General features: G+C 44.9%; 1 protein-coding gene across 1 annotated transcript; it reads left to right on the forward strand.

The window, feature by feature from the left end:
* The first annotated feature begins 486 nt into the window (after nt 1–486).
* BNIP1 (BCL2 interacting protein 1) lies at nt 487–19,991 on the forward strand. The gene is made up of 6 exons (XM_007190316.3): nt 487–602; nt 3,410–3,502; nt 7,593–7,684; nt 11,528–11,629; nt 12,440–12,558; nt 19,195–19,991. Exons 1-6 carry the CDS (start codon nt 519–521, stop codon nt 19,389–19,391), a joined length of 687 nt encoding a protein of 228 aa, XP_007190378.2. The 5' UTR covers nt 487–518; the 3' UTR covers nt 19,392–19,991.
* Nucleotides 19,992–21,014: the final 1,023 nt, after the last annotated feature.

Raw genomic sequence — 21,014 nt, forward strand, 5'->3', positions numbered from 1 at the left:
GGGCTGGACTGACAGGAAGTACCCTAGCAAACTGCCTTGAATTCCATACATTTAAAAAAGTAATGATAACATTTGTCTTTGTTTTCTTTCACTCCACAATTTATATTCACTGTAGAAAATATGAAAAATACAAGAAAGTTTAAAGAAATATAAAAAACTGTTAATTCCACCTTCCAGAGACATCCCAATTGATACTTTTCCTCCAGTCTTTTTCTCCCCTCTATGCAAAAAATATGCAGTCATTAGAATGACTGATGGGCGGAAGAGAGGACCCTGTTAAAGCCTTGCTGATAATTCCCTCCTCTCTTTCTCTCCGTCTTACTAGGTCCACACCAAGAGGCCGACTGATTTTTCCCACGAGTCAGGGAAAGTCCACACGACTCAGCGCTACCATCCTCGCTCGCCGCAGGCCGGTCTCTAGGGGGCGCTGCCGCAAGACCCGACGGGGAAGAAGGAAGCCGGTGCGAAAACGCGTTGGAACTTGGGCACCGCGGCAGCCCGTAGTCGGCTTTCCCAACATGGCGGTTCCCCAAGACGTCCACGTCAGGATCTGTAACCAAGAGATTGTCAAATTCGATCTGGAGGTGAAGGCGCTTATCCAGGTACTAATGCCCGGGACCCCCGCCGGGATCCAGAAGCCCTAAACCCAAGCTCCACTGGCCTTCTGTGAGCTCGGCGGTCTCACTCCCGAGCTTTTCCCCCTCGGTCCCGTCCCCTTCGTCCCCTTCGTCCCCTTGACCATTGGCCTTGATACTCCATCTGGCTGCCGTTGGCTCGCCCTATTCCGGGACACCCCCTCCACCTCAGCTCCGACCAGGCTTCCCCTTTGTGGCCTCTCCCCTACACACCTCTGGCCGTCGCCTCGCCCCCCCGACAGCCTCAAAGCTTACCTGTCATCCTGCTTGGCCCCGCCTTCTGATACCGTTCTCTCCATCCTTTGGTAGCGTCCTGGAAGCCATTAGCCTCGCCCCCTGCTGGCCAGCTCCCTGGGTCCGATGCCCCGTGGCACCAAAGGTCACCTGGCATGGGAGGCACCGTTCGTTGCGTGAAACGAACGTCACCTGGACCGTAGTTGAGATTGTTGTAAATGAGGAAATCGAGTCTGCCTGGATCAGAAAGCAGATACTGGCAAAACTGGGACCCGGACAGGGAAAGTCAGTCTGTAGAAAAGACTTAAGAGTCTACTCTTTCGTTTAACAGATGGGGTAATTGAGGTCCTTTGCCTTAAGCCAATTAAGGGTAGAAGGTAGTATTGCAGTAAACCAGTTGGCCAAGGCGAGAGTTAGGAATGTAGAAATGGTTCCTTGAGTTTAGCAAAAAGAAACCAAAAGTTTAAAACCTTCCTTTTAGGCAGATCGTTTCCATTTCCAACGAATGTTACTAACCATTCGATGTAGACTCACAGTTTGCAACTAGCTGTCGTAAAAGGTGAAGGAAAGTAAGGCTACCCACGGAAATCAGATGCAAAATAAACCAAATTAATAGCTTATTGTATGTTGCAAGGACTGTGATTTAACGAGTAATCCAGAGAACAAGTGAGGCAACTTGATGCAAACATTTAAACTTCTTGAACTTCACATTTCCCATGTGTAAACTACAAAACATCTGGGCCAGTTCTAGAAAAATAAATTTAAGATTCAGAACAAATGGAATTGCCTTTTCACATAATCTAAATTGCTTAAGCGCCCTTTTGCACTTTCCAACATTTGCATTCTCGTGATGAGAACAATTGATTATAGCTAGATTTAGCATACTCTTTCCAACATTTGCATTCTCGTGATGAGAACAATTGATTATAGCTAGATTTAGCATACTCATACTCTTACTCATGTTCCAGCTCCTCTGCTAAACCCTTTACATAGGTACCTGGTCTGTGAAGTGCGTATGTTGTGATGAGGAAACTGAGGCACAGAGGACTCAGTAACTTTCAAGGTTACACAGCTAATAAACTCCTACAACCAGAATTTGAATCCACATAATCTGGCTCTAGGGCCTGCTTTAAAACCTGGCCCTGGGATGAGGTCTCCATAGACCTCTACGAGCTGGAGGAGGAGTATTACTCGTCTAGCTCAAGTCTTTGCGAAGCTAATGGTCTGCCTCTGTGTGAAGCTTACTGGAGGCTGGACCTCAACACAGACTCCGCTGACTGCCTCTCATCCCCTCTGCCGGCGTCCCCAGCGTCCAGTGCTGGCCCCCTGCAGGCTGCAGCCCCTGCCCACTCCCACACCGGTGGCCCCGGCCCCACGGAGCACGCCTGAGCCTCCCAGGCCTCCCCTCCCCGGGCCTCTAGGGTCTTAGGAATGAAAGCCAGTGCTCCCCTCTGGGCCCACCACAGCCTCAACTCCCTTCAGCCTTGGGGAGCCGCCGTGGCCTCTTTGGGAACTGTGTCAGCCCAGGGACAGCCCACCTAGGAGTGTTGGGGGAAAGCAGTGCCCCCAACCATGCTGGGGTGGCCCATCCTTCCTCAAGTCATCACCTCTTATTTGCTACCTTCCTGGCTGGCTGGATGGAAGGAAGTTTCCAGGATAGTTTGTCCTGTTGAGGACCTAACAGCGGGGCAGGGTTGATGCCCAGCATTGGGAGACCTGATCTGAGCATGGTGTTTACAATGGCAGGGAGGATGGAAGTGCTCAGAGTGGACAGTACTAGCCAAGGCCAGGCCCCCATGCAGAGCTCTGCCCGCTACCTTGCCCTGAGGCTCTCTGCGCTAGCTGACTGCCCCTGCAGGGCTGTGGGGAAAAGGGGGCTGCCCACTCTTGCAGAAGTCAGGCAGGGTCCTTCCTAATTCCGCTGCTGCACACATTTTGGTTATTTTTGTATTGAGACTGTTGAATAAAACCAGCTCCGCCCTTTTGCAAAAAAACCAAAAAAACAAAAACAAAAAACCTGGCCCCGGTAATTTTGAATGTCCAGAAACAAATTCTAAATCTACCTTCAAACATGTCTATAAACAGTGTGATTTATAATAGATGGTTTGTAAAATTAGATCGAGAAGTTAATCTTGTCATATGATGCCAGGAATTTAGCATCCTGATTTTCAAGTTGGAAAGATCTAAAGTTACGGTATCTCTTTCGGATGTTTATTCTTGTCAGATGTATAAGCTGCTTTAAGTCTTTCATAATGGCTGGGTGGCGTTTTGTTAAACTTCAAGAACTAATAAGTCAAGACAATTTTGTTTCTATCTATGCTTTTATGTTGCTTGCTCAGAATTAACCTAAAGAGGGATGAGAAAATGTAAATTATAATGTTTTTGCTTGTGTTGCAGAGGTAAGCAGCAAAGATCAGGATGAATTGCAGTCAGTAGGCCAAACTTAGTTGTGCTGTAAGCCAACTCTCTCACTGTACAGCTGGTGTCATTTCATTTCATTGTCTTGAGAAAGACCTCTTCATCTCTTCAATGTCTCCTAGGATATTGGAGATTGTTCAGGACCATTAAGTGCACTTACCGAACTGAATACTAAAGTGAAAGAGAAGTTTCAACAGTTGCGGCACAGAATACAGGTGAGTGTCTGCAGAGCTGGGATGCTGAAACTGGGTGACGATGAACGGGGCTCGGAACTGGGACTAACCTTTGCTCGAGAGCTGTCCAGGTCCTTCAGTGGATGTTCAGACGGGAGTAGTAAACGTTTAGACAGTGGAGGTAACTGTACTAACCTGCTATCCAGGTAAAAATGAGGGACTTTTGAATGCACAGCATTACCAGCTATGTTACAGGTAGAAAGTAGGGACACCATTGTCCTGGGAATTTTTCAACTTGAAAACTCTGAGGTCACTTGCATTACTTTCTTTTCTCTACCGCTCTCTCCAACCCATCCACCTCAATCCATTACCAGTGTCCCCTGTTTTTTTTTTCGTGCTGTCACTTTGCCCAGCCTCTTCCTCTCTATTTCTGTAGTCTCCAATCACATCAGATGCATATGTAACAGTCCTGAATTCGACTAGGGTATATGTGCTGTCTCCAAAAACAATAGAGTGAGAAAAGTAGCAGTCTGAATAGCATAGGTGTTTCTGTGCTGTGCCCTGAGTGAGGGTAAGATGGGTGGCATGGATCTGGCCATTCCTGTCCGGGTCTTGGGGCACCTGGTCTCGCTGCATATGGTTCTTGGATTTAAAGACTTGTGCTTTTTTTTATGACATGGCCCCAAATGCCAGCCAATAACCCTGTTTTTGCTTGCCAGAAGAAGACAGTCTGTTCCAAAGATGATAGAAAAACTGGCAGCTTGGCCCCTGAAAAACAGTATGTCTGTGTCCTGTGCGTTGCTTCCTAAGGGATTTTCAAGGGCAATTTTGGCAATATGCAGTTTTTGTCAAAGGAGTTCACTTTAAGATATCAGCAATGTCACTGAACCTGGCTGATCTCTTTCCACCTCCATCTCTAGTGCTGATTTAATCATTTTAATTTAGAAAGGCTGTTACTTTCACATGTTTTTTATATATGCGTATATGTGTGTAAATATTGGCAGGCAGGAAAAAGTGCAGTGAAAATCTTAGGTGTGCCTCCTTATTTGTTCTCTGTTCCCCTCCTCCAAATAGGTAACCACTCTTACATGTTACTTATGTATCTTTCCATAGTTTCTCTACTCAGATACTAAAAAAGACAAATGTTTTCTTATTTCTTTCCCATTTCTTATCTAAAAGGTAGCATACTAAAATACCATTTTTTAAAAAAAATTTATTTATTTATTTATTTATTTTTGGCTGTGTTGGGTCTTCATTTCTGTGCGACGGCTTTCTCTAGTTGTGGCAAGTGGGGGCCACTCTTCATCGCGGTGCGCGGGACCCTCACTGTCGCGGCCTCTCTTGTTGCGGAGCTCAGGCTCCAGATGCGCAGGCTCAGTAGCTGTGGCTCACGGGCCCAGTTGCTCCGCGGCATGTGGGATCTTCCCAGACCAGGGCTTGAACCCGTGACCTCTGCATTAGCAGGCAGATTCTCAACCACTGCGCCACCAGGGAAGCCCTAAAATACCATTTTTAAAGTTAATATGTATTGGAAATCTTTCCATGTCAGTATTGGGAAGCTTCCTCATTCTTTTTTTATAGCCATAATTTATTTTTGGCCTGTCCTCTGTCAAAGGGCATTTATTTGGACTGATTTTTGCTTTTTAAAGCAAATTTATTCCATAAAAGACCTTTTTTCAACTCATATGACTTCAGCTCTCCAACCACACTCACCACCTTAAGTATTTCCTTGTTCTTTCTGTCTAAGTTTCTGTGTGCTCACCCAGCGTTTATGTCCTTCACTAAGTAAGATAACCTCAATACATTTACACATTTGTTATGTCCCTCCCTCCCGATCATCAGCTCTTCAACCACTAGTGTACACCTGGCACCTAGTAAGGCCCTAATAATTTTGCACATGGTCAGTGAATATTGACTCCATCCCAGTTTTAATCTGCATCTCCAAACATTTATTAGTGTATAAACAAGCATATAAATAAATAAATTAGTATATAAATGAGCTAATAGTTTATGTTTTTGCATCAATAGCTTGATTAAAACTGGAACTTGTTTTAATTTGAAAGCCAAGAGTATGACATGACCAGACAGGGAAGGACAAATATCATATGATATCACTTACACGTGGAATCTAAAGAATAATACAAATGAACTTATTTACAAAAACAGAAATAGACTCACAGACATAGAAAACAAACTTATGGTTAACAAAGGGGAAAGGGTGGTGGAGGGATAAATTAGGAGTTTGGGATTAACAGATACACACCACTATATAGAAAATAGATAAACAACAAGGATTTACTGTATAGCACAGGGAACTATATTCAAATCTTATAATAACCTATAACGGAAAAGAATTGGAATATATATATATATAACTGAATCACTTTGCTATATACCTGAAACTAACACAATATTGTAAATCAACTATACTTCAGTTAAAAAAATATGACATGAGACTCAAGGTATATTGACATCTTTAATTATAGTCTGTCTGATAGTTCCATCATCTGAAGTTCTTGGGGGTCTCAGACAGCTGGTTGTTAGGTCTGCTGTCCGTCACTGTGGTGGATGGTTGGGTCCTGGTGTTTGGTTATTTTGGGCTCTGAGTACTCCTCTTCAGAAGTCCTTCCTGGTGGGACTTTTGTGTGGCCTGAGTTGAAGGCAAGTCTCTTCAAAGGTTTTTGCATTTGCTTTTGCCAGGTCTCCTGGGATTATCACAAGTCTGGGAGCACTTTTATGTTCATTTCTCCTTGTGGAGTTTCTGAAACCACTCAGGGAGTATGAATTTGAATCCTAGATCAGTGTGAGGGTAGCTCCATGGTTATATATTCTCAGTGAAGATATTTTGTATCCCTCTAGCCAGACCCCACAGCAAAAAAGGACAAGCTTCCACATTTTCTCTGTGCTGGGTGACAGACATTTTCCTAGTTCACTTTTTCACTGAGGGTGTATCCCTTTGTGGTCCTGGCTTTGTGGTGTTCTCAGTTCCAATTCCCGGCCTCAAATGGCCAAGGCTTCATTTTCTGTCCCCACATAGACTTTATTTTATTTTAAACTATTTATTTATTCGGTTGTGCTGGGTCTTAGTTGCAGCAGGTGGGCTCCTTAGTTGTGGCAGGTGGGCTCCTTAGTTGCAGCTCGAGGACTCCTTAGTGGCAGCTCACCTGCTCCTTGGTTGTGGCAGGTGGGTTCCTTAGTTGCTGCTCGCTGGCTCCTTAGTTGCGGCATGTGAACTCTTAGTTGCGGCACGTGTGTGGGATCTAGTTCCCTGGCCAGAGATCGAACCTGGGCCCCCTGCATTGGGAGCGTGGAGTCTTAACCACTGCGCCACCAGGGAAGTCCCCCCACATGGACTTTAAAACCCTCTTTGCCGCCAGTCTAAAATGAAATGTGTACAGAGATCGAGAGTAAGCATGTAGCAACAGCAGTGTGGTATTGCCATCATATTTCAGCGTGGAATCAGTAGGCTCCTATATAGTCGTATTTTTTTCCTTTTCTTTTCAGGCATGCTCTAGATTAGAGAAGTGTATCTCCTGCTCCAGGGCAGCCTCACATCCCTCACAGGAAGACCGCTCTGGCTCTTAGTCCCCTTCTGGTTTTGTGGTCCTGGGGATGCTCCTTACTTTCCTGCAGACTGAGCTATCTATGTAAAAGGATGTTTGTTGTATGTGAACTGGCATTCCTAAGTCTTCTGTTCTAGGAGGGTTTTCTTTTTTCTAATATTTATTTATTTGGCTGCATCAGGTCTTAGTTGTGGCATGTGGGATCTCTCGTTGCAGCACGCGGGCCCTTCATTGCGGTGCGCAGGCTCCAGAGGGTGCGGGCTTAGTAGTTGAGGCATGTGGGCTTCTCTCTAGTTGTGGCACGCGGGCTCAGTAGTTGCAGCACGTGGGCTCTCTAGTTGTGTCGCATGGGCTTAGTTGCCCTGTGGCACGTGGGATCTTAGTTCCCCAACCAGGGATCAAACCTGCATCCCCTGCATTGGAAGGCAGATTCTTAACCACTGGACCACCAGGGAAGTCCCTAGGAGGGTTTTCAAGTGCTGTTGCATAACTGGTAGAAATAGAAGTGCTCTCCGGTTTTGTATTAGCTTTTAAAGTCATTTTAATTTAGAGCTGTTTTCCCCCCACAGGAGCTTGAACAGTCGGCTAAAGAGCAAGACAAAGAATCGGAGAAGCAAGTTCTGCTCCAGGAAGTGGAGAATCACAAAAAGCAGATGCTCAGGTAGGTAGGGCCTGGCCTCCTGCTAGTGGCCTTGGCTGGGTTGCTTGCTCCCTGTGAGGCTTGTGCCAGGGTTTGCCTAATAAACCTAGCTTAATGACTCAGTTGTGCCATTGATACACAGACCGGATGTAATTCTCAAAGCTGGGGGGCAAGCAGGGGCTGCTGGGTAAGTGAGACTGTGCATAGTTTACAAAAGCGTATTTAACATTATATTGTATTTTATATTTTTTAAAAAGCCAAAAAATGGTTGCTTTTGTAATACAAGGTCCGTTTTTTTTTTTTTTTTTTAATATTTATTTATTTGGCTGCACTGGGTCTTAGTTGCAGCACGCAGGATCTTCGTTGGTGCGTGCAGGATCTTTAGTTGCGGCATGTGGGCTCTAGTTCCCTGACCAGGGGAATGAGCCTGGGTCCCCTGCATTGGGAGCAGGGAGTCTTAACCACTGGACCACCAGGGAAGTCCCAGTGATACAAGGTTCTTTTTAATCTAAAGAGAATTGATATCTTAAGAAGTCCATTGAGGGGCTTCCCTGGTGGCGGAGTGGTTGAGAGTCTGCCTGCCAATGCAGGGGACGTGGGTTCGAGCCCTGGTCTGGGAAGATCCCACATGCCACGGAGCAGCTGTGCCCGTGAGCCACAACTACTGAGCCTGCGCATCTGGAGCCTGTGCTCTGCAACAAGAGAGGCCGCGACAGTGAGAGGCCCGCACAGAGCGATGAAGAGTGGCGCCCGGCTTGCTGCAACTAGAGAAAGCCCTCGCATAGAAACGAAGACCCAACACCACAAAAAATAAATAAATAAATAAATAGATTAAAAAAAAAAAAAAAAAAGAAGTCCATTGAAAGTGAACCTACTTAAGACAGACCAAAATGCAGAAAGTTTTTTGTTTTTTTTTAAAATTAATTAATTAATTTATTTATTTTTGGCTGTGTTTTGGGTCTTCGTTTCTGTGCGAGGGCTTTCTCTAGTTGCGGTGAGCGGGGGCCACTCTTCATCGCGGTGCACGGGCCTCTCACTATCGCGGCCTCTCTTGTTGCGGAGCACAGACTCCAGACGCGCAGGCTCAATAGTTGTGGCTCACGGGCCCAGTTGCTCCGCGGCATGTGGGATCCTCCCAGACCAGGGCTCGAACCCGTGTCCCCTGCATTGGCAGGCAGACTCTCAACCACTGCGCCACCAGGGAAGCCCTGTAGAAAGTTTTGAATGGGACTTTATCTTAAAAAATGAAACAAAAATATGTAAATAAGCTTATGTTAAATAAAATTGAGGTTTTCATTGCAGCTATATGCTAATCCTTGATTATATAACTGAAGGTATGTGCTATTTCTTGGTATTGAAATTGGGGGACTTATCCAACAAAATTGTCTGATAGCATGAAACTACCTGACCCTTCACATTTGATGTTTGCACCACAATCAAAAAGAAGGTTGTTATTGCAAAAATATTTGAGGGCCCCATCAACTTTTCCAAGCACCTGGTAGCCAGATCCTTCTCTTTTGAAGTCCCTATCAGTGTCACCATCCTTGTAGGTTTTCTCTTCATCCTTGTTAATTGGACTAACTCTGTGACATCTGTATTTGTCTATGGCTTTGCTTCTGATTTGAGTAATTCTCCAGCATCATCCTTGCTGACAGCAGCTCTGTTTATAACGCCCAGCCGTCAGGAGGATAGGGACTGACAAAGACATGGGCATGGTAGAGGCTCCTGTGAGGAGGGAGGGATGTGTGAGTGGGGACCAGTGAGACTGTGTGTCATGATGGCTTTCCTTTCCCTAGGCCACCATGGGGACTCAGATTATAAACACTGAGTAAAGAAGACCCCTTGTGTAAAATCTAGCAGGTTAACACCAGCAAAATCACCTCAGCATGGGTTTAAAGTTGCGAGTGACCATTCAGGATGTGGAATTCCAGGGTAGAGGAGAGAAAGCAGTAAATTAATACTTTGGCGATTTTGTGTTGAAACAGTACTTGTGCTTACCTGGGTTATCGTGCTTGTCACACTATACAGTAAATATTTTTGCTTGTCTTTCTCCCCAGTAAATGTGAGTCCCTGAGGGCAAGCACTATTGTTCATTCATCTCTGCATTGCAGGGCCCAGCAGAACTCCTTTGTAAACAGTTGAAAATGTAATTGATTCTTTTAAAATATCAGGTGTGAGACGGCATAGCAGATGCTGGTCAGGCATCAGAGAGCTCATTTGAACACTTTCAACATAGAGGTGCTATTCAAAACCACCCTATCAGTTTGTGTACTCTCATTTGCCTCTTTAAATATTCCGGGGGTTAGCACAATTGATTTGAGCCAGCTGCATAAGAGTTCTAGCGCATGAGTTTGATTCTCCGAGGAGCCCAGTTAACTTTTTTATAGTCCATCAAACAAAGGCCTCACTCTAATGTAAGTTGGTGCAGCCACTATGGAAAACGGTATGGAGGTTCCTCAGAAAACTAAAAATAGACTTACCATATGATCCAGCAATCCCACTTCTGGGCATATACCCGGACAAAACTATAATTCGAAAAGATACATGCACCCCTATGTTGATGTAAATAGCAGCACTATTCACAATAGCCAAGACATGGAAACAACCTAAATGTCCATTGATAGATGAATGGATAAAGAAGATGTGGTACATATATACAATGGAATATTACTCAGCCATAAAAAAGAACGAAATAATGCCATTTGCAACAAACCTAGAGATTATTGTACTAAGCAAAGTAAGTCAGAAAGAGAAGGACAAATACCATATGATATCACTTATAAGTGGAATCTAAAATACGACACAAATGAACGTATCTATGAAACAGATAGACAGACTCACAGACAGAACAGACTTGTGGTTGCCAAGGGGGAGTGGGGGAGGGAAGGACTGGGAGTTTGGGATTAGTAGATGCAAACTAGTATATATAAGATGGATAAACAACAAGGTCCTACTGTATAGCACAGGGAACCATATTCAATATCCTGTGATAAACCATAATGGAAAAGAATATGAAAAAATATATATATATATACATATAACTGAGTCACTTTGCTATTCAGCAGAAATTAACACATTATATATCAACTATATCAACATTATATATCAACTTCAATAAAATATTTTTTAAAAAAAAGACCCCACTCGAACTCCAGGGAACTGTTCACCAAATTTGAGTTGTTTCTTACAAGGAGATGAGGTAAAAAATGTAAATAAATCATGTCAGACTGGACTCTTCTAATACAGTGTGTTTGTGTTGTCCATGATTGGTCTGTGGTTTGTAAAGAACAGCAAATCTTGAAGAAATACTGAAGAAGACTGTCTTATAATGATTTTTCTACTTCCTGTTACACATACTGATTGAGCAGCTAATGGGCCAATAACTGTTGTTCTGGGTACTGGTGATACAAAGATGAGCGAGGCATGGTTCTCGAGGAACAGAACCAAGCCGCACACAAGGCAAGGCAGTAATGTGTAAGAGATAACTTCGAACGGGGCCTCGTGTGCCCCGCTGGGAAGTCTGGATGTTACCCGGAAGTCTGGAGCCATTGTGGGCTGTAAACAGAGGCATGCTATGGCCAGGTTGCTCCCTGTGGCTGTCCTGGGGGGAGAGGGACAGTTAATGGGCGGTAGGAAAACAACCCAGAGACAGCCTCCAGGATCCAGACAAGAGGTGTTGGAGCCTGAGCTGGAGCAGTTGCTGGGGCAACCAAGAGGAGGAAGTGGTGGGAGGCGGGGATGGACCCTGGGCCAAACTCGGGTGGCCTTCCCATCACTCCCTGGCTGGAAGGAAGACCTGCTGTGACTTGAACTGACAGCCTGGTGGCATCAACAGAAACTCACACATGACCCTTCTGATTCCAGCAATCAGACCTCATGGAGGAAGGCAAATCTCACTTGCAAAATTGCTATCGACAACCTAGAGAAAGCAGAACTTCTCCAGGGAGGAGACCTCTTCAGGCAAAGGTATCTGTCTTTTTGTCTTTCTGGGCTCTGGTGACAGAATAAAGAGCAATCAGCAAGGTGCAAAACCCACTGTGGGGAACCCCCTCTTGTTTTCAGTATAAAATTAGTATTTAATTTTATAAGTAGTATTTTTTTAAGTATGAAAGAAATATATTCTTATTTGTAGTAAATTAGTAATATAAAGAAAAATATGAGTAACAAGCTGAAAGTAAGTCATAATTGTACTACTTACAAACGTTTTGATATATTGCCTCCTCTCATTATTTTTTCTTCCATATTTTTTATAAAGTCAATATTATACCGTACATAAAATTTAGTCTCCTACTCTTCTTCACTTAGTATCGTTGCACAAAGACTTACATGTTTTTTTAAAAAGCTCTTTAAACAAAATGTTAATAGTATATAGTATTCCCTTATATTAACTAATCCCCTGTTTGTGTGTGTTTATATTTCTAGTTTGTCAGTGTTATAAATAACACACCAGGGCACATGTCAGTACATAAGGCTTTGTCCACATTCTGGATGTTTCCTTTGGAGAGATTCCCAGATGAGATTATTGGTTCAAAGGCGTGAACATTTCTAAGTCTCCTAATACATATCGCCAGATGGCTTTCAGAAGGTAGCACCAGTTTACGTTCCTATCAGCTGTCTTTAAGAGCATGCTCTCAGCACGCCTTTGTCACCACTGACTATGATCATTTAAACATATGTACTAATTCGATAGATTAAAAAATGGGATCTCATTTGAATCTGGGGCTTTCCTGCAGCCGGGCTTTTGTTGACATTCCTCCTCCCACTCTGGACTTCTAGGAAAACCGCCAAAGAGAGCCTGGCCCAGACGTCCAGTGCCATCACAGAGAGCCTCATGGGGATCAGCAGGATGATGTCCCAGCAGGTCCAGCAGAGCGAGGAAGCCATGCAGACGCTGGGTAAAGCCGGGCCTGCAGTGGGAAGCTGCTCCCAGAGATACGGGCTCCAGAGCCCTTGCCCCCGGGCTCCTCCACCTCTGCCCCCATCTGCCCCCAAGCTTACTGATCTGTGCGGCTTCTCACTTCTTTGACAGCCTGGTCTTACCCAGAGTGGGATACGCCGCTCTCATTTCCCTTTTCGGTTTTTATAGTTGTACTACAAGATCCACACACCCCCATCAAAATGTGCAGAAGCACTCCCAGGGGCTCTCTTGGAGAGTGGGTGCCAGCAAGGCTGGAGGAGGGGCCTGGGAGTCTGTTTCTCATCTAGGGCTCTGGGGACCCCCCTGGCCAGGCAGAGAGATGATCAGTTATTGGCTGCCGGCTAGTCTGCTAGGATTTCATCAGCTTACAATTGTACTCCCCAATGTTATTTTTACTGTGACCTCCTTTTATTTCTTTATTTTTGGGCTGCACCATGTGACACGCGGGATCCTAATTCCCCGACCAAGGATCGAACCCGTGCCCCATGCAGTGGAAGCACGGAGTCCTAATCACTGGACCGCCAGGGAAGTCCTGTGAGCTCCTTTTAAAAGATGCAGTCAGAGGCCACAGAAGAAGCTTCCGGAGACCATCTGGGTCTCCCCAACAGCTTTTCCATGATGTCTCCCTTATAACACAGAAGAGAATCTGCCCTGCCCAGGATCCTCCGTGTAGGAAAACAGGAAGAGAGTTTACTCTTTGAAATACTTTTGGAAGATTTTACACGGAGACAAAAGTAGAGAGCCTGGTACATGAGTCCCAGGAACCCATCACCCAGCTCCAGCAGTTGTCAACTCCTGGCCAATCTTGTTTCAACTCTGTCCTCACTATGCTCTCATCTGGATTACTTTGAAGCAAATCTCAGACATCATCCATATAAATATTTCAGTATGTCTCTCTAAAAGATAAGAGACTCTTGAAACAAAAAACAAACAAAACAAAACCACAATACCATTATCACCGCTAAAAATTATCTGTAATTTTGAACCACTCTTTTTTTTTTCAGTGTACTATCAAAACAGGCAGAAGCAAAAGGAAAGCAAGCAGCTTGTCCCCAAGGTCACTCCCTGTGTTTGAAAATTTTCTGGGCATTTAGGCTCAGAACCAGCTGGTCACCTCCTCTGAGTGTGCACCGGGGTCATGGCCTGAGCCTGGAGAGAGGCCTTGGAGAACGTGAGAGGGAGGAGCTGGCCTGGCCTTGGAATCGAGGGCTTTTCTGCCTCTGGTGCGGGTGACAGGACACCCACACCCAGCACGTATACCAGAAACAGACCATATATTTAAGTGGTGAGAAGGGTGCACAGATCCTGATGGTTTCTGGGGTGTTGAGGGTCGTTCTTGGGGTACATTTTGTAGGAGAGATAGCCATTGAAGAAAGAAGAATGCAGTTTTTTTTGTTGTTTTTTTTTTTTACTTATTTATTTTTGGCTGTGTTGGGTCTTCGTTGATGCACCAGGCTTTCTCTAGTTGCAGCGAGCGGGGGCTACTCTTCGTTGCGGTGCGCGGGCTTCTCGTTGTGGTGGCTTCTCTTTGTTGCGGAGCACGGACTCTAGAGTGCGGGCTCAGTAGTTATGGCGCATGGGCTTAGTTGCTCCACAGCATGTGGGATCTTCCCGGACCAGGGCTCGAACCCGTGTCCCCTGCATTGGCAGGAGGATTCCTAACCACTACGCCACCAGGAAAGTCAAAGAATGCAGTTCTCAATCCTTTCTTTATGACTCACAAATTCAGAAGTCTTTTAGGACCACAATTTTTTTTTAAAAGCCCATTAAGGATATGATGTCTGGTATTTGCTGCAAAATTGTAGGTGGGGGGCATTGAATGGGGGTCGTGAGGGGACAGGACTGCCAGGGAGTTGGTGGTTCATGTGTATGGGTGATGCCACATGGCATTTCATGATACTATGCTATCTACTTTTGTGATGGTTAAAATTCTCTGTGAAGAAAGTTTAAAAAAGAAAGGCCTATTAGGTTTTTACTTAACAGGTTCTTACTTAGGTTTTCAAAATGGCAGCAGGCATGGAGAAAGAGGGCTGAGAGGGATTTTTGTTACATGAGTGTTTGTTTTTACCCCTTCTCTGTGTTTTTTTTTTAAATAGATCTTTATTGGAGTATAATTGCTTCACAATACTGTATTAGTTTCTGTTGCACAACAAAGCAAATCAGCCATATGCATACACATGTCCCCATATCCCCTCCCTCTTGAGCGTCTCTCCCATCCTCCCTATCCCACCCCTGTAGGTGGTCACAAAGCACTGAGCTGACCTCCCTGTGCCATGAGGCCGCTTCCCACCAGCCAACTATTTTACATTCGGTAGTGTATATATGTCGATGCTACTCTCATTTCACCCCAGCTTCCCCCTCCCACCCCATGTCCTCAAGTCCATTCTCTATGTCTACCTCTTTATTCCTGCCCTGCAACTAGGTTCATCAGTACCAGTTTTTTTTTTTTTGATTCCATATATATGCGTTAGCATACGGTATTTGTTTTCCTCTTTCTGACTTCACTCTGTATGACAGACTCTAGGTCCATCTACCTCACTACAAATAACTCAATTTCATTTCTTTTTATGGCTGAGTAATATTCCATTGTATATATGTGCCACATCTTCTTTATCCATTCATTTGTCGATGGACATTTAGGCTGGTTCCACGTCCCGGCTCTTGTAAATAGTGCTGCAATGAACATTGTGGTACATGTCTCTTTCTGAATTATGGTTTTCTCAGGGTATATGCCCAGTAGTGGGATTGCTAGGTCATAAGATAGTTCTATTTTTAGTTTTTGAAGGAACCTCCATACTGTTCTCCGTAGTGGTTGTATCAATTTACATTCCCACCAACAGTGCAGGAGGGTTCCCTTTTCACCACCCCCTTTCCAGCATTTATTGTTTCTAGATTTTTTTATAATGGCCATTTTGACCGGTGTGAGGTGATACCTCATTGTAGTTTTGAGTTGCATTTCTCTAATAATTAGTGATGTTGAGCATCTTTTCATGTGCCTCTTGGCCATCTGTATGTCTTCCTTGGTGAAATGTCTATTTAGGTCTTCCGCCCATTTTTTTTTTTAATTTTTATTTTTATTCATTTATTTATTTATGTTTTTTTGGCTGCGTTGGGTCTTTGTTGCTGCACGTGGGCTTTCTCTATTTGCAGCAAGTGAGGGCTACTCTTTGTTGTGGTGCATGGGCTTCTCATTGCGGTGGCTTCTCTTGTTGCGGAGCATGGGCTCTAGGTGCACGGGCTCAGTAGCTGTGGTGCACGGGTTTAGTTGCTCCGCGGCATGTGGGATCTTCCCAGACCAGGGCTCGAACCTGTGTCCCCTGCCTTGGCAGGCGGATTCTTAACCACTGTGTCACCAGGGTAGTCCCATTCCGCCCATTTTTTATCTGGATTGTTTGTTTTTTTGATATTGAGTCCCATGAGCTGTTTGTATATTTGGGCCATAAATCCTTTGTCTGTTGTTTCATTTGCAAATATTTTCTCCCATTCTGAATGTTGTCTTTTTGTCTTGTTTATGGTTTCCTTTACTGTGCGAAAGCTTTTAAGTTTAATTAAGTCCCATTTGTTTATCTTTGTTTTTATTTCCATTACTCTAAGAGGTGGGTCAAAAAAGATCTTGCTGTGGTTTATGTCAAAGAGTGTTTTTCCTGTGTTTTTCTCTAAGAGCTTTATAGTGTCTGGTCTTACATTTAAGTCTTTAATCAATTTGGAGTTTATTTTTGTGTATGGTGTTAAGTAGTGTTCTAATTTCATTCTTTTACATGTAGCTGTCCAGTTTCCCCAGCGCCACTTAATTGAAGAGGCTGTCTTTTCTCCATTGTACGTTCTTGCCTCCTTTGTCCTAAATTACATGCCCATATGTGTGTGGGTTTATCTCTGGGCATTCTATCCTGTACCATTGATCTATATTTCTGTTTTTGTACCAGTACCATACTGTCTTGATTACTGTAGCTTTGTGGTATAGTTTGAAGTCAGGGAGCCTGATTCCTCCAACTCCGTTTTTCTTTCTCAAGATTGCTTTGGCTCTTCGGGGGTCTTTTATGTTTCCATACAAATTGTAAAGTTTTTTGTTCTAATTCTGTGAAGAATGTCATTGGTAGTTTGATAGGGATTGCATTGAATTTGTAGATTGCTTTGGGTAGTAGAGTCATTTTCACAATATTGATTCTTCCAATCCAAGAACATGGTATATTTCTCCATCTGTTTATGTCATCTTTGATTTCTTTCATCAGTGTTTTATGGTTTTCTGAGTACAAGTCTTTCGCCTCCTTAGGCAGGTTTATTCCTAGGTATTCTATTCTTTTTGTTGCAATGGTAAATGCGAGTGTTTCCTTAATTTCTCTTTCTGATTTTTCGTTGTTGGTGTATAGGAATGCCAGAGATTTCTGTGCATTAATTTTGTATCCTGGAACCTTACCAAAGTCACTGATTAATTCTAGTAGTTTTCTGGTGGCATCTTTAGGATTTTCTATGTATAGTATCATGTCATCGGCAAACAGTGACAGTTTTACTTCTTCTTTTCCGATTTGGATTCCTTTTATTTCTTTTTCTTCTCTGATTGCTGTGGCTAGGACTTCCAAAACTATGTTGAATAAAAGTGGCGAGAGTGGACATCCTTGTCTTGTTCCTGATCTTAGAGGAAATGCTTTCAGTTTTTTACCACTGAGTATGATGCTTGCTGTGGATTTGTCATATATGGCCTTTATTATGTTGAGGTAGGTTCCCTCTGTGCCCATTTTCTGGAGAGTTTTTATCATAAATGGGTGTTGAATTTTGTCAAAAGCTTTTTCTGCATCTATTGAGATGATCATATGGTTTTTATTCCTTAATTTGTTAATGAGGTGTATCACATTGATTGATTTGCGTATATTGAAGAATCCTTGCATCCCTGGGATAAATCCCACTTGACCATGGTGTATCATCCTTTTAATGTGCTGTTGGATTCTGTTTGCTAGTATTTTGTTGAGGATTTTTGCGTCTATATTCATCAGTGATATTGGTCTGTAATTTCCTTTTTTTGTAGTATCTTTGTCTGGTTTTGGTATCAGGGTGATGGTGGCTTCGTAGGATGAATTTGGGAGTGTTTCTCCCTCTGCAAGTTTTTGGAAGAGTTTGAGAAGGATCGGTTTTAGCTCTTCTCTAACCTGTGTTTTTCAAAACGCTACTCTGTTTCCTCTGGTAATTTCTTTTATTTGTTAATTAACTTGTAATTTTGTGAAAAGGTAATATAAATTACATGGTTAAGGAAAAAAACCTCCAGGACAGCACTGTCCCATGGAAACATAATGGGAGCCACATACATTCACTTAAAATTTTTCATAAAAAAAAAAAAAAAAAAAAAAATTTCATTAGACACATTAAAAAAAGTAATAACAAACATATGAAATTAATTGTAATCATATATTTAACCATTTCAATATACAATTCATAGTGAAAATTATTGAGATATTTGACATTCCTTTTTTTTTTTCCACACTAGAGCTCTGAAATCGTGTGGGTATTTTACCCACAGACACATGGCAGTTTGGATTGGACACATTTTACACACTCAGGTGTCACATGTGTCTAGTGGCCGTCATTCCAGGCTGCACAGCCCGGGAAGGTACAGGAGGGAAACAGAAAGACTGCTCTCCCTTCTGACCTCCCCCTGCCCGTGACCTCCAGGTCTGGTGCCAGAGGTGCGCACTGTTACCAGTTTCTTTCATAGCCTTCTGAGACCCTCCAGCATGCAGAGCACAAGCAAATTAAATGTTACCTATCCCCTTCTTTCTTACATAAATGGAAACATTTCACATGTTGTCCTTCATGCCTCACCTTCTCACCTGACAACATGTTTCATTCTGTGGATGTTCTGATGATGCCTTGTTATGCTTTGTAGAGGAATCTTGCCAGGGAAACCTTCTTCCTCAAGTGTCCGGTCCAGAAACCCACACTCCAGTTAGTTTGACATGTGGGCACAACGAGCCTTAAGGGACACGTGCCTCCTTGTAGGTTTCACACAGGGGCTGGAGCACAGGTGTCATGTGTTTAAAGCTACAGCCAGTGTCCCAGGACTGCAGGACTGGCGCATGTGAGGGCATGTGGCAGGGCCCAGGACATCCTTGCCCCTTCACAATCCCACAAAGAGCAGATCTGACCACCAGACGCCCCGGCGGGTGCACCTCACAGGCGGCAAGTCCTGCCCCCCAGCCCTGCCCCCACAGAGACCTCACAGTGCCTGTCCATGGTCACCTGTGTTAGTTTTGCAGCCGGGGGTTCTTCTCAGCAGCGCCTGCCTCCAGAAAGCGGAGGTTGGTGGTGAGGAAAGGAGCCGTCCTCTACCCTTTTCCCTGGTGATGTCCATGTTGGGAGGACTCCTAGTTATGGCCCTGTGACAGTGTATGTAAACAAACCTTATCCTTCCCTGAGCTGGAAGGGACCCAGGGAACTGCCTCTCCTTGCCCTGTCCTTGTTCTGTGCTCCTCTGCGTTGCCTCTGTTCACATCCTTTGCCCTGGCTCAGAGGAACTTGCTTCCGAGCACAGTGTTAATTACGGGGAACCCAGCTGGCAGAGCAGAGTCTTTGGATTCGGTGTTGTACAGTTTCTTAGTCAGGCTCCCTCCCTCTTTTGTTTCAGTTAATTCTTCACGGACTATCCTGGATGCAAATGAAGAATTCAAGTCCATGTCGGGGACCATCCAGTTGGGACGGAAGCTCATCACAAAATATAATCGCCGAGAGCTGACTGACAAGCTTCTCATTTTCCTTGCGCTCGCCCTCTTTCTTGCTACGGTTCTCTATATTGTGAAAAAGCGGCTCTTTCCATTTTTGTAAGACCTGAGAGCTGCCAGCTTTTGCCCTTTGAGTTCCAATGTCAGGATCCAGCCACGCTCCTGAGCTCTGGCCCCGGCCGCCAGACTGATCCACGCCCCCCAGTCTGCTCCAGTCGCTCAGCAGGTCGGATGGAGACACAGCCCCGCCTTCCGGAGCTTCTGCAGGTGGCTGGCGTGTAAGGGGCGAACAGAGCAAGGGGAGGGAGGCCTGTCATCGGGACACCTGCAGAGACACAGGGACTCCAAGAGCTGTCGCACACTGTGGTGGCTGCCACTTGGGGCACTCGGGCCGGCCTCCAGGATTTGATGTCCCTCTTGGGTCCCCCTCCCCCGCTGCAGCCTTAATGCCAGATCTGGAGGAGGGAAGAGAAAAGGGGGAGAAAGAGGAGGATGGAAACTCACGTCCATTCCTTGAATAAAGCTGACTAAATTATTTTTTTATTTTAAAAAATTTATTTATTTATTTATTTATTTTTGGCTGCGTTGGGTCTTTGTTGCTGCACGCGGGCTTTCTCTAGTTGTGGCGAGTGGCGGCTACTCTTCACTGCGTTGGCTTCTCTTGTTGCGGAGCACAGGCTCTAGGCGTGCGGGCTTCAGTAGTTGTGGCTCACGGGCTCTAGAGTGCAGGCTCAGTAGTTGTGGCGCACGGGCTTAGTTGCTCCGCAGCATGTGGGATCTTCCTGGACCAAGGCTCGAACCCCTGTCCCCTACATTGGCAGGCGGATTCTTAACCACTGCGCCACCAGGGAAGTCCCAAGTTGACTATTTAATAGCATGCAATGCATTCGGTTTTCTAAGGTAGCCCTCTGGGAATTCACGTGCCTGTCTTGATGTCCAGATTTCTAGAACATGAATTTGGATCATCGATTTGTTCACTCAACAAAGAGTGATTAATCAACAGCCACATGCAGGGTGTTACAGACACTGCCGTGGTCCCTCCCTCAAGGAGCAAGACGAACAAGATCCTGCAGACTCTCAGGAAGGAGGGTGCACCCAGCCCCCTCTTGGAGGAGGCTCACGGCAGTGTCTGAAGAGGATGTGGCAGACACCCTCTTTCTACGCACAGTGGCCTGGCCTGGCCTGGGGGTGTGCGCTGTCTCAGGGGCTGGCCCACACCTTTCTCTTTGAGGTCCAGAGCTAAATATAACCAAGAGAGTGAAGCCAGTGATAAGCTGGGGCCTGTCTGGGCCTGAGTTCTGTTGAGGCCTGGGGGATAGCAGGGCCCGGGCTAGGCCAGGCTGGGAGATGTTAGTGTCTCCTTGTGCTAAAGGCCTCGCTGACCTCACACACAAAATCCCAGCCTCCCCCACTATTTATAGCCCCAGAGGCCCTGGGAGGGTAATGTGGGGGCAGAGGGGAAAGTGGAAAGAACATGTGGGTTTGAACCTTGCTTCAAAGACTTGGTTTTGAGTCTTGGCTCTACCACTAAGGAACCACATGACCCTGGGCAAGTTACCTTATGTCACTAAGCCTCAACTTCCCCACCTGTAAAGTGGGGGTGATAGTCTATATAGATGCTTGTAGAGTCCATTTGAGAATCACACAAGAATGTAAAGTAGCAAGTGCAGCTTCTGTCTGACTGAGCCATGTGCTTCCCAAATCCAGCCACCTTCAGGCCTCTGGG

Source organism: Balaenoptera acutorostrata, chromosome 2 (assembly GCF_949987535.1).
Source record: "Balaenoptera acutorostrata chromosome 2, mBalAcu1.1, whole genome shotgun sequence".
NCBI lineage: Eukaryota > Metazoa > Chordata > Mammalia > Artiodactyla > Balaenopteridae > Balaenoptera > Balaenoptera acutorostrata.

Coding starts and splice junctions, on each gene's coding strand:
- BNIP1 (XM_007190316.3), top strand. CDS start 519: ATGGCGGTTCCCCAAGACGTCCACGTCAGGATCTGTAACCAAGAGATT. Junction 3,503..7,592: donor AGTTGCGGCACAGAATACAG/GTGAGTGTCTGC, acceptor TTCCCCCCACAG/GAGCTTGAACAGTCGGCTAA. Junction 7,685..11,527: donor CACAAAAAGCAGATGCTCAG/GTAGGTAGGGCC, acceptor TTCTGATTCCAG/CAATCAGACCTCATGGAGGA.